Source organism: Hyperolius riggenbachi, chromosome 4, assembly GCF_040937935.1.
Source record: "Hyperolius riggenbachi isolate aHypRig1 chromosome 4, aHypRig1.pri, whole genome shotgun sequence".
NCBI classification, from domain to species: domain Eukaryota; kingdom Metazoa; phylum Chordata; class Amphibia; order Anura; family Hyperoliidae; genus Hyperolius; species Hyperolius riggenbachi.
In genome coordinates this window covers 334012615-334025716 of record NC_090649.1, presented here as the reverse complement: position 1 = coordinate 334025716, position 13102 = coordinate 334012615, and the positions used below count along the sequence as shown (strand labels likewise).

Genomic DNA, 13102 nt, shown 5'->3' with positions numbered 1-13102 from the left:
GAGCACAAACATCAACATTTGCACCTCCAAGGAATATTGTAGTACTCAGAACAAAGTACTCTGAACCAAATTGAATCTGTGTAGAAGATGAGGCCGGACTTTCTACTTCATCTATTCCAGTTTTGTCTTTGTGCAGTGAGCAGTGTGTGTAGTTATATAGTCATAAAGCAGTGTCACTCATTTGCTTCTTACTTGAGGCTTTACTACAGATCATATTGATCAGTGTCCTGTTTCCCTCTGTGAGTGGTTATAATCTATAAGTCTACCCTTATTCAATGCCACAGAATTACCTCCCAGGGTGGTTACAGGATGTGTGCCTGACTTACCGGGGCATGAAGAGATGATTTGCATTTTTGGGAGTGATGTATCATTGGAAACAACGGTTACTCACTTAAAGCTGAATTATCGCAAATACCTTCTGTTTTAAGAAGGCAGAATATTTAGCATTGCTATTTTGCGAGAGTGCTTTTCAGCCTCATTTAACCCCCTTATATTTTCCTAGTGTTTCTGGGTCACTAAGAGCTATCTGGGTATTCTTTAATCTTGCTGTTTCAAGATAACTCTTATTGCATGTCTCTCCTATTCCTTTGCAGTGCACTTCATGCAAAAAAAAAAAACTGATAAGAAGGAAAAATATAATTACTTATGGCTATATTGCAGGTGCCAGCACTGGTGCAAACAAGCCAAAAATATACAAAAGAGGACACTCATTAACCAGCATATGCTGCTCAACTGCAAGTGTATTGATACAGTATTATAAAGCCATAAAATTAGTAGTAACTACTACAAAATGTTGTTCAAAAAAGTTACAATGAGCTACTAAATCACTGCATATACGATATCAAGACTCGTCTATTAGATACATTAAATAGGTCAGAAAAGGTAATACATGACTATATATAATAAATAGCAACCAGTAAATATAATAGGTTGCCTCCTGTAACCATCCTGGGAGGTAATCTGTGGCATTGAATAAGGGTAGACTTATAGATTATAACCACTCACAGAGGGAAACAGGACACTGACCAATATGATCTGTAGTAAAGCCTCAAGTAAGAAGCCACCATGCCGCAATAGCAATTGATTGGATAGCCAATATTATAGAATCAATAAGTCCATAGCCAGCTGTCATAAGCATAGGCCTAGCAATAATAATCTTGTTTTTCCAAGGAAATGCAGATCTGTATATCATGAGCAGCTCTATGTGAAAAAAAAATGTGCTTAGGAAAGATCTCCACGGTGTATAATTGCTCCATAGTGCTGAATTCCCAATACTTTTATTAGTAAACGTGGTATATGGATATAAGCTGCATACAGTCCCATGTATAGGATACAGTCGGTTGTAATTGCACATTGCTGGTATTTGAATCCATAAGCATAATAAATTGATGTTTTAAATACACAGTTCCATATTCATAAGGCAGGATCCACCATAGATTTACATCATCCTCTGTACATCACATCACACTAACACAATGAGGTACCCCACATTGCCTAGATATAGTAACAGTATAGGCATGGTAGGATAAGACAGAGGTGCTTAGTAGTATCATTGCCACAATGTATTATGCACACATTGCCTTACTATGAGGTGTGGCAGAGGTAAGCAGTAATTAAACGGTCTGTGATATTGCTCAAGGTAAGGAAGAGATACCAGCACATATCCTGAGAAAAGTCCCAGCGCTATGATCTCTAAAGTGCTGTTAGATGATTGAGTATCAGCAGTGCATGTAACAATTACTATGCTCAATTTGCTTATCTGTTCTGAAGACTCCAAACAGTCTGGCAGCGTAGTGGCCTCCAGTTCCTTTTTCTATGCCGGCATTAGCTGCTCATGTGCGAAATGTAGCAGCAGTGTGGAGAGCAGCATGGCGGCATCAAACAAACAGTTGCGTAGATTGCGTAGCGTGACGTCTTTGCGTATTGTCCTGCCCCGGGACTTCCTCAGGACATGCTACTCTCCACGCCGCTGTTACATGTAGCAGGGGAATGAAAAGAATGAACTAACATGCAGTGTCATGACCCTTCTACCATTGTAAGTATAATAACATGAGTTGTGCTGGAAGGAAACATCTGCCTTATAACAACAGATGTGCATTCTGGATGTCATGCTGGAAAGTAAAGTCTGTAGACTAAAACCTTGCACACACTGTAGATGGAAATTGGTTAAAACAAACTGATAATCGGTAGCGAAACGTCGACTAAAATATAGCATACAAACAGTACAGACAAGAGTCCAGATTCATCGGATGATGATGGTGTAAGCGGCCATACTATATGCAGCCAGAGTTTACTCTGTTCTCTCCTGCATATTTAAAACTTTCAACTAGTTCTTTTCATATAAAAGTATGCCTGCTAATTTAAAGTGGTCTAACAATAAGCATTTAAACTTTGCTTTAAAAGATTGCTTACAGCTTAGAAACTATTATGCCAGATTTTTTTTAAGCAGAAATTCACTGAATGGGTTAAACATGACATTTTAGTGTTGCATTTAGCTAGAAATCCTCCTCTGTGCTGAGGTTTAGATACAAATGTATCTATTTACAATGTAAATAAACTAACACCTCTCTGAGAGAGCACAGAGGGCTTCCCAGACAAGCTTTTCAGAGGTCTATTTGCATTCCAAACAAAGATACATTTGTATCTAAACCTCAGGACGGATGTAAGCAATCTTTTAAAGCAAAGTTGAAATGCTGGGTGTTAGACCACTTTAATTTGCCCACACCTATATATGCCTGTTTACAGTCAAAGATGAAAAAAGAGATTCACAATCTCCCCTTTGCTGTACATTTACAGACCTGACAGGTCTTGTACAACAGCTACTTTCCAACAGAAGTACACATTATTCCCAGTTATTGCATACTTTCTTCTTTTCATGCAGCCGTACTTTGTAGACACATCGTTAAAGGGACACTTAAGTCAAACAAAAAAAATGAGTTTTACTTACCTAGGGCTTCCAATAGCCCCCTGCAGCTGTCCGGTGCCCTCGCCGTCTCCCTCCGATCCTCCTGGCCCCGCCTGCAGCCACTTCCTGTATCGGTGACAGGAGCTGACAGGCTGGGGACGCGAGTGATTCTTCACGTTCCCAGACACATTAGCACCCTCTATGCTGCTATATGGTGTATAATATATGCTATAGCAGCATAGATGGCGCTATTGTGGCCAGGAACGCGAAGAATCACTTGCGTCTCCACCCTGTCAGCTCCTGTCACCGAAACAGGAAGTGGCTGCCGGCGGGGCCAGGAGGATCGGAGGGAGACGGCGAGGGCAGCGGAGAGCTGCAGGGGGCTATTGGAAGCCCTAGGTGAGTAAAACTCATTTTTTTTGTTTGACTTAAGTGTCCCTTTAAAGTGACTCTGTAACAAAAATTACAACGTTTTTTCTACCATCCTACAAGTTCCTAAACATATTCTAATCTGTTCTGGCTCACTGCAGCACTTTGTACTATCACGGCCTCTGTAATAAATCAATGTATCTTTCCCCTGTCAGACTTGTCGGCCTGTGTCTGGAAGGCTGCCAACTCTTCTGTGCTGGTCAGTTCCTCTATGCACACTCCAGTGTGTGTTTTATTTACATAAGCCAGCAGCTTCTCTGCTATCTTATCAGTGATAGAAGAGAGCTGGATAAAAATCCTCCGCTGTGAAAGTAGCTGGCTGACACATACTGAGGAATTACAAACACAGGCACAGGCAGAGCTGTCTGCAGGAAGCCTGTAATGTTCAGTGCATGAGAGAAGAAGGGGACAGAAGGTAAACACACAAATGATCTTTTGAGATTCAAAAGGAAAGCTGTATACAGCCTGCTTGTGTATGGATGTATTTTCTATGTGTGGACATATTGTACATCAATCTACTTCCTGTTTTGGTGGCCATTTTGTTTGTTTATAAACAAACTTTTTAAAACTGTTTTTAACCACTTTTAATGCGGCGGGGAGCGGCGAAATTGTGACAGAGGGTAATAGGAGATGTCCCCTAACACACTGGTATGTTTACTTTTGTGCGATTTTAACAATACAGATTCTCTTTAAGCATTTAAATGCCTCAGAACCTTCATTGCCCATTTCTACAGATTTCCATCCAGCGTGTGTACAAGGTTTAAGAGACTGTGTGAACAAAGTCATGTCTACCCATGGAGGTAATCCATGGATGCTTCCACTTTTATGAGCAGGTAAATAAGGAAATCATGTGGCCCTAATTTTAGGGAGGAGCACACAATATTAGTAATACACTGTATTCTCTTAGCACCAATATACAAATCAACTGTGGGGTATAATCAGTAAGCAGAATAATGTGCATAAAGTCTTATCACATGATGATTAGAGCATAATGCAATACATTACATGCAACGCATTACGGTCTACACATCATGCGGCATTAAGCACGGCATTCTGCTTATCTCAGTTTAGTGAATATACTTCATGCCCCCAGATGAGTGAATTATACCACTTTTCATTTGGATGCACAATGGGGCCAGAGTACTTATAAGGACTGCACCAATCTGAGAGGTAAGCATCACTTGTTTATCTGGTTAGGAAGCTCAGGTAAGGTAAGTGCTGAGGGACACAAGCGTTAGTTAGAAAGTGTTTTACACTTTAGCAGCTCTGATATTTTGGAGTAGAAAAAGAAATAAGTAAAAGGTTTAATTTGTAAATGTTATCCTTTTGACTTGTTCCAATCAGTTCAAATGGCTGATAAACATTTGTGTGTTGTATGTAACAAGGTAAGGGATGGTTTAACCCTTCCCCGACCACCAATTGCCAATAGTTGTTGGGAAGGTGGCATCCCCAGGACGGCCTAACGCCGAAAGGCATCAAGACGGTAGGCGGAGATTAGCGGGGATCACTTTAGTTACGGAGCTACGCTCTGTAAACAACCTGCCAGCCGCTGTTGCGGTTGGCAGGTTGAAAAACAGAGATAAAAAATCCCAAAAGTGTTTGTACAACGCTGCAATCTAGTGCAGCACTGGCAATCAATACGTAGAGGTCCGCACGCTTCAACATTCATCTTAGTTTATTGAAAAGTTAAAAGGACATACAGATTAAAAAGAACTGTAGGGCAAGACAGTCTGCTGTTTCAGACTTCAGCCTTTCTTCAAGTTGCCCAGTTCTGAAGACGAAGTTCAATTCACACATATATATACAACACATCAACCAATCAGGAAAGGGATGTAAATTGGTGGACCTGATGGGGAACTGCTACTTACTATGCAAACCACACCCCCCGTGTCCACAAACCATCTCCTATTGGTCAACAAAGTTGAAAAATAAGAACCTTAATATGACACATAGAAATGTTGCCATAAACATCAACTTTGTGTTACCAAATAGGAAATGTCAAGAGTAAGTGGCCACATAAACAAGCATAAGCCTGTATCCCAGCGATCACGTATAACTAATCTCTTGCCGCTAGTAAATAAAACGAGAGCGTCCGCCGACCAATCATCACACAGTGCGTCAATTGATGCGTTACACGCATAACTGCTCATAATGCGTAAAAGCATACGCATCCGTCAAACTAACGCGTATACATATGTGGGCAAGCCGCAATATATGCAAACAGCCCAACGGGTAAAAAGAGGGAATGATGCTCAAAAATATATGTCTAGTGCAGCACTGTACGGGGAGAGCCTCACAGAACGATCGCTCTCATAGGCTGATGCCTATGAGAGACGATCACGCTCATTGGCTCTTGGGGGGAGGGGGGGGAGGCTGGGAATTAAAATTTTACAAAAAGTCATTTTTATAAAAAAAAAAAAAAGAATATTTAAATTAATTATATTAATTTTAATGTCATATTTAAATTATTAAAAAAAAACAGCAGCAGCAATCAGATGCCACCAACAGAGAGCTCTGTTGGTGGCAAGAAAAGGAGGGCAGACTCATTTGTGTGCTTAGTTGTACGGCCCTGTAGCAAGTGGCTTAAGGTGCCCATACACTCGTCAGATTGGCAGCAGATAGATAAGAAATGCATCTGATGATCTATCTGATGCGTTTTTAGAACATTTTTTACCAGGATAGAATTCCAATAGATTTCAGTTTGAAATCTATTGAAATTCGATCTGATGGCATTTTTTTTGCCATCAGATTTCCATTAAGGCCAATGCAAACTGATAAGCAATCTCATCAGATCGACCTAAATTTTCCACCCTGCAAGTTCGATGGAAATCCATCGAAATCGATCGAAATCGGCCGTCGATCGGTCGATTGGCCAACCGATTTGCAATCGATCGATCGATCGATCGGGATCGATCGGTCGGCCAGAAAATCGGCTGAGTGTATGGGCTGCTTAAAGCTGCAGAGGCCTGAATTGTAAAAAATGGCTTGGTCACTAGGGGGGTGTAGGCCTGTGGTCCTCAAGTGATTTCCTTACACTGCTGTAATTGATGATTGAGAGCTAGCAAACCATTGTTATATAGATGTACATAGAGAATATACTGTCTTGTTTATCACACTTCAAACATTCAATCTGGTCTTAAAAAAAAAAAAAAAGTAAAATCTGTAAAATCCAATTAAGACCTTAATAATGCTATCAATGAGACAGAGCTTTATGTCTTACTAAAAAAGGTTTTCCTCTCTGAAGTCCCAGCCAAATCATAATCACTAATACAGATTTTGAAAAATGTCAGATTTGTTTTAATTTTCACAACAATTTAGAGCAGTGCTTTGGTATGACAAAAGACTGAAGACAAAGACTTCAGTCAATAAAGGAATTAGCAATGTGAAAAAAAGTTCATTTCCACATTGAGTTCCCCAGAAAGTTCACACAGTTGGAAATAAATATTTGGAAAGAGCAAGAACCAAATTTAGTCAGGTCTGGTATAAGCAGACCTTAACTCTTGCATAGGAGACAAACAAAACAAAGAGAAATCCACCCTGTATGTGTTTTATAGAGTTTAAGTGTAATTGGGAGTAATGTACTTTTTACAAAGGGAAAAAAAAACAATAATCCTTTTTGGGGTCATCCACTTCACCCCTCCACAAGCTTGAAGTATATAGAAAGGATTTTGAAAAAAATTCATACAGGATTTTCAAAATACAAAAATATCAAAAACTTTATTGGCACAAATTTCAAGAAAAATTCATTAAAATTCTCTGTAGGAGATTCCTTGCAGGTGCTTCAAATACAGAATATGTAGCACAGACATGTACTTTGTTCATAAACTTAATGCAATATGAAAAGAGGCAACGACACGCTCGTTTCGGGCCCAAAAAGACCCTGGAGTCTCCCATGTTTGCAGCATGTCAGATCCCGTTTGTGTCGAGACAGCCATTGGGGTTGTGTAAATTACATCTGGTCGGTTCAGATGTCTCCTTGCTTTTTTGGTATCCCAACCGTGCACTGCACACAGGATTGACAGACTGCACTTTCTGCAATTCGGCCTGATGAAGGGTCTTTTTGGGCCCGAAACGAGCGTGTCATTGCCTCTTTTCATATTGCATTAAGTTTATGAACGAAGTACATGTCTGTGCTACATATTCTGTATTTGAAGCACCTGCAAGGAATCTCCTACAGAGAATTTAAATGAATTTTTCTTGAAATTTGTGCCAATAAAGTTTTTGATATTTTTGTATTTTGAAAATCCTGTATGTGTTTTATAGAGAACAGCCTGTCCAATTCTCCCTTCTCAGCTTTTCTGACTTGTTTACACTTGCAGCTCAGTCTGATAATTGTGCCTGGCAATGGCAGATTTATCAATTAGCAGCTAAATGAAGTGTAAAGGTGGCGATACATCAGGTGACTTGGCGGCCAAATGACTCGGATGAAAATCAGTGCCGCCACGTGAATTCCCGATCAATGAAGCAATGAAGGATGAAATTGGTTGCATGTATTGATCGAACACGTTGCAGGATGTCGGGCTGACATGTTTGATCGAGTGTGCTGCAGTAACGGTGTACGATATTGGGATGAATGCAACGGAACCCCCGGCACTGTCCTCCCTAGTATAAAATCCCCCCCCGCCTCCCCAGGTGACCATGCATGAATACTTTACCTGTCCTCACATACACTCGCACCACATGGTTTCTAATGTAACATGGGCGCTTGTTTGACGTCACACGAGGCGACATCACTGGGGTGATTCCCGCAACATTTCATGCTGAAATAGATCAGGAATCGGCCTCTGGTGTATTATTATTATTATTATTTATTGTATTTATAAAGCGCCAACATATTACGCATCGCTGACAGCGCTGGGCAGCTGACAGATCTCCGATCAGATTTGATCCGTGGTCGAATCTGCCCATCATCGCTAAATATATAGCCACCTTGAAGCATGAGTTTTAACCCTAAAACCCAGTCGGGTGGTTTAAGCTGTTAATTTTGTGCTATTTTTAATACTTTACACTATATTGACAATGCCACTTTAAAAGAAACCTGAGGTGAAAACAAACTAGTGAGATACACTATTGTAGCTATTCTCCTACTTATTATAAATCCACAGTTTAATTTTCTGTTTAAAAGCTCTAAAAGTAAGTTGGAAGTTTGATGTATTACCAATCTCAGCCGAGTGACACAGTCTTTCACACAATCTTTCAGTGTCCCGGATGTCCTAGTCCTTCCCAGAGCCGGGACAAGGTCCTCCAGCACCCAAGGCTGAGAAACCAAAGTGCGCCCCTCCATCCCTCCCACCCCATCTGTCACACACTGATTGCTATTAGATTAACAGGCGCCACAGGGCCCACAACCTCTCCAACACCTTAATATGTAGTTATCTGGCTTGCAATCACTGCCATGTATCCCCTTTTATTATTTCTTTCTGCTTCAAACACAATTAGGAATGACAGCTGAATGAATTATGCGCCCCCTCTTACACTGCGCCCTGAGGCTGGAGCCTCTCCAGCCTATGCCTCGGCCCGGCCCTGGTCCTTCCTTAACCACTTCATGACAAATGTGGCACATGTGGTATCGTTTTAACCATGATGAGTTGTAGAATACATTTTGGTGTGTCTTACAGCTTGGACCCCCATCACATAAAAAATATGTAGGGACAAACTCAATCAAAACATAAAAATTCATTTTCAAAATTATGATCAAACTTGGGAAAGTTGTAATAAAACTACAAGAGACATATGTGGTAACATTTTAACCATGGTAAGTAGTAGAATACAGTTTAGACAGTTTTAGGGTTTAGGCCCATGTCTTGTGTATTCTTTTTAGTCACAAACTGAATCAAAAGCAATTACATTTTCGCATATTCTGTACCAAAATAAAAGACTTGTAAAATGATAAAGTTACAGAATATAAAAGAAAAAAAATATATTGTTACCTTAGGAACATGGCTTTTTAAATATGTATAGCAAAATCAATAAAAAATGATCCGCACACCAGACAGTGATTTGCTCAAAAATTGTATTATATTAGAAAAGTCAAATGCAAGAAAATGACAGACATATAAGGCTATTATAGCCTATTAACATCAGCAGCTATTGACACAATGGTTATACAAAATATACATAGGTTGTAACAGGTTCACACAAGCAAGAAATATGGTATACAAGCTGAGTCCATAGAATAAAGCAATGGTACAAACTGCATGCATGTGAATGACGGACTCGCACTACCAATAGTATCCAAGTGAGACCTAGCTCATGAATCCAAAAGGCTTTTGGATTCATGAGCTAGGTCTCACTTGGATATTCTATGGACTCAGCTTGTATACCATATTTCTTGCTTGTGTGAACCTGTTACAACCTATGTATATTTTGTATAACCATTGTGTCAATAGCTGCTGATGTTAATAGGCTATAATAGCCTTATATGTCTGTCATTTTCTTGCATTTGACTTTTCTAATATAATACAATTTTTGAGCAAATCACTGTCTGGTGTGCGGATCATTTTTTATTGATTTTTCTATTTATGGTTGTGGTTTGACCCACGATCCAGCACCCATGTTAGCCTCATATAAATTTGTCGTTGTTTTATGCAAATTTGTGCATCAGGTGTGCAAACCTTTTTTTGATTAAATGTTTTTAAATATGTATGCCATAAGGGTATATTACTATTATTTTTGCAAATAAGGTCTTGTAATCATCGATAGTGTATAATGAGAAAGAAAGAAATAAAAGAACAGAAGAAGACACCTTTCTTTCCAAATACAATAATGTCACCACGCATTGTGCTAGGAACAAAATCTAAATGTTTTAATAACCAGGATGAATAAGCAAATAAAATTTGTGGGTTTAACTTATAGTTAGCACTGTTTATTGTAAAGCTATACTGAATGTACATGGAGAAATAGTGTTTTTTTTTTTCTATTTTTTCCCTTATTTTTCCTATAAAATGCATAGAAAATAAAGTAATTACGGAAAAAAATTATCACATGATAAAAGCCTAATTTGTCCTGAAAAAAAAATATATATAGATCATTTAGGTGTGATAAGTAGTAATAAAGTTATTGTTGAATGAATGGAAGCATTGCTGATATGTGAAAGTTGCTCTCGTCCTGAAGTGGGGTAAAATATTGACCTTTTTTATCTATCCCCTGCACTCAGAAGCTGTTCTCTTCGAGGAAAGAGTTATATGGCTGTAGTTCTTTAACAGGGAGGGTCCAACTAGGTCCTAACTAGAGAGAAACTGTCACTTGCATACTCTTTCAGGAAGAAAAATAAGAAAAGGAACACAGCCTAGTTATTTGTATGCTTGGCACTGTACATACATTTGTCTATTTGTCATGTCATATACCACTTCAGGAACACTTTAAGGATTTCATTATGCCTTTCAAAAGCTCTCCCTGGCAGGGACTTCTAGGAAGATGCAAGCTTGCCTCTCAACTCACATGCTACTATGCTGGAATTTGGACTGTGTCCTTCACCTTCCATGGAATGCTTCTTTCTGGCACTATGCCACCCCTCAGGTTGTTAATCTGAATGCCTTTTATCAGCTAGACACGGGCCATATTCTGCCTCATCTTTTTCTGGCAATCACGTCATTCTGTTAAACTCTGGTTCTTCTTCTTCTTCAGAGCTGTCACTTTACCATTCTCACTTTTCAACTTTTGTTTCTGCTTTTGGAATAAGGCTTTCAGAGACGTTTGCAGGAGTTGATGCTGCTGCCTTTCCTTTTTCAGCATGTCCAGCAGACTCCCCAGCTCATGGGTGTTCTTGTTATGTAAAGACCCTCTCTCCTGTTTTATACCATCCAGCCCACTTATTGTACTGCTTCAGGGCTCAGCTTCAGGGAATAAACTACTATCAATGCTCATTGCACTGGTATTGTCCATTCAGCTCAATGCCCATCAATCGACAGCTCAGCCATTGGTTCTCCTTCCCAACAGGGCCGGTTCTAGACTTTTTGCTGCCTGAGGCAAACTTGTGAGGATGAACCCCCCTCCCCCTTCCGATTTGGAATGATCGCATAGCACCTGACAATGTATTCATTTAATGCACGGAAGCATATGCAACAAGTTGAGACATGATATGCTGCACCTCACACAATAACACACTGGCTGGCTGCGAGTCTGTGACAAACAATTTAATCACCCTCAGCCAGTTGGCCGTCCTCCATTCCTCCTCATTTAGGACCGCAGTGCCACCCCCTCCTTTCTGCTGTGCAAGTCAAATAAAACCTGCCTCCCCCCTCTTCACTCACTGTCAGACTCCCCACACAGCACAATAAGCTGCTGTTCCCATATGATGACCTCTTCATCTCGCTCTCTTCTCGCATCTCCTCCTACTCTGACTGCATGCTGTAAGTGTAAACACACAGTACAAACATGCTGCCCCTGTAATCTCTGTGTCTGATGCAAGAGTGTCCCCTTGCTTCATGAGAGAGCCGGCTCTGCTTCCCAAACAATCTTGCGGGAATAGAGAGGGAGAAGGTGCATGTGGTGCAAATTAGGGCTTTCCACCTCCTGCTGTGGAGACAAGTAATGCTGGGCATACACGGGTCAATCCGGCGGCCGATTAGGCGCCAGATCGACCCCCGCCGCTTCCCCGCGGATCGATTCCCGCTCGTCCCCGTCGGCGCTTCTTATCATCCGCTCAATTCGCCGCTATTGTCCGCCTGTGGGGATCGAGCGCGGAATCGATCCCCGCTGTGATCGGACACGTCGGATATTATCAATCCAGCCATCAGGCTCGATTGATAATCCTCCCCTCGACGCCGTGTATGCCCAGCATAACACCCTGAAGGCTGACACAAGTATCGCCAGAAGCTTTGCAATGATTTTAGTTAATTAATACTTTTGCTAAGAGTGCCAGGAGAAAGTCCCCCCAGTGCTAGGAGGAAGTTTGTTACCTTTGTCTTTTTAAGTCTCTCTATTGGTTTTTCACTGTGATGGATGGCTTCATCCCAATGCTAAACTCACATCATTAACCTCCACCAGTCTTTAGGCCTAGTGAAAATGTAGACATGCAGCTGTAACTGTAGAAATGTCCCATTTTGTACACCATTCCTCCTCCCCCCATGTTTCAGGTCTGAGCCTAAAAGACATGCTCTGTTTATACTCGGATATGTTGCTGCCATTTATTAAATATTCCACTTTTTTTTTTTGCTTGTTTTAGCATTACAACACCAGGCTTTTGTTGGTCCCAACTTTTTTTTGGGAACATGGTTGCTATTTTCCACCACATGATCCATTTATCTTGCTCAGTATTGCTTCAGGATTATGAATTCCATTCAAAATAATGAAATTGCATTCTGTTTATATTGCACAATTTTGAAACATTTTGTAGATAAGCTATTATAGTCACACTTTAGCCACAACATATTAAAGCAATTTCTAATTAGATGTGAAAAGTACATTTTGATTTTTTATTTCTTCTTTTGTCTTTGTGTAATATTTAGGAAGTTTATGTGGGAAAAGAAACATTATGCACAATTGATGGTCTTCACTTCAACAGCACTTACAATGCAAGAGTCAAAGCCTTTAACTCAACAGGACTTGGACCTTATAGCAAGACTGTAGTCCTGCAGACATCTGATGGTTGGTACATGCAATAGCAAATATATTTAAATAGGTTTTTTGGTGTGTTGGTGTTTTTTTTAACTACAACATATTATCATTTACTAAGGCATTCAGACCTCATTCTATAAAAATATTTATTTATAGACCTATTTTTCATTGAGATAGCTGAATCCATCACATTTGTTTTGCTCACATTTC

At 40.2% G+C, this 13102-nt stretch overlaps 1 protein-coding gene across 2 annotated transcripts in view; it reads left to right on the top strand.

The window, feature by feature from the left end:
* The window catches only part of TRIM67 (tripartite motif containing 67), a 140629-nt gene that overhangs the window by 93382 nt on the left and 34145 nt on the right, over positions 1-13102 (top strand). For both annotated transcript variants that reach the window (XM_068231846.1, XM_068231844.1), the window contains exon 7: positions 12784-12922. In XM_068231846.1, the coding sequence (XP_068087947.1) occupies positions 12784-12922 (139 nt within the window). The remainder of the gene's footprint in view (positions 1-12783; positions 12923-13102) is intronic.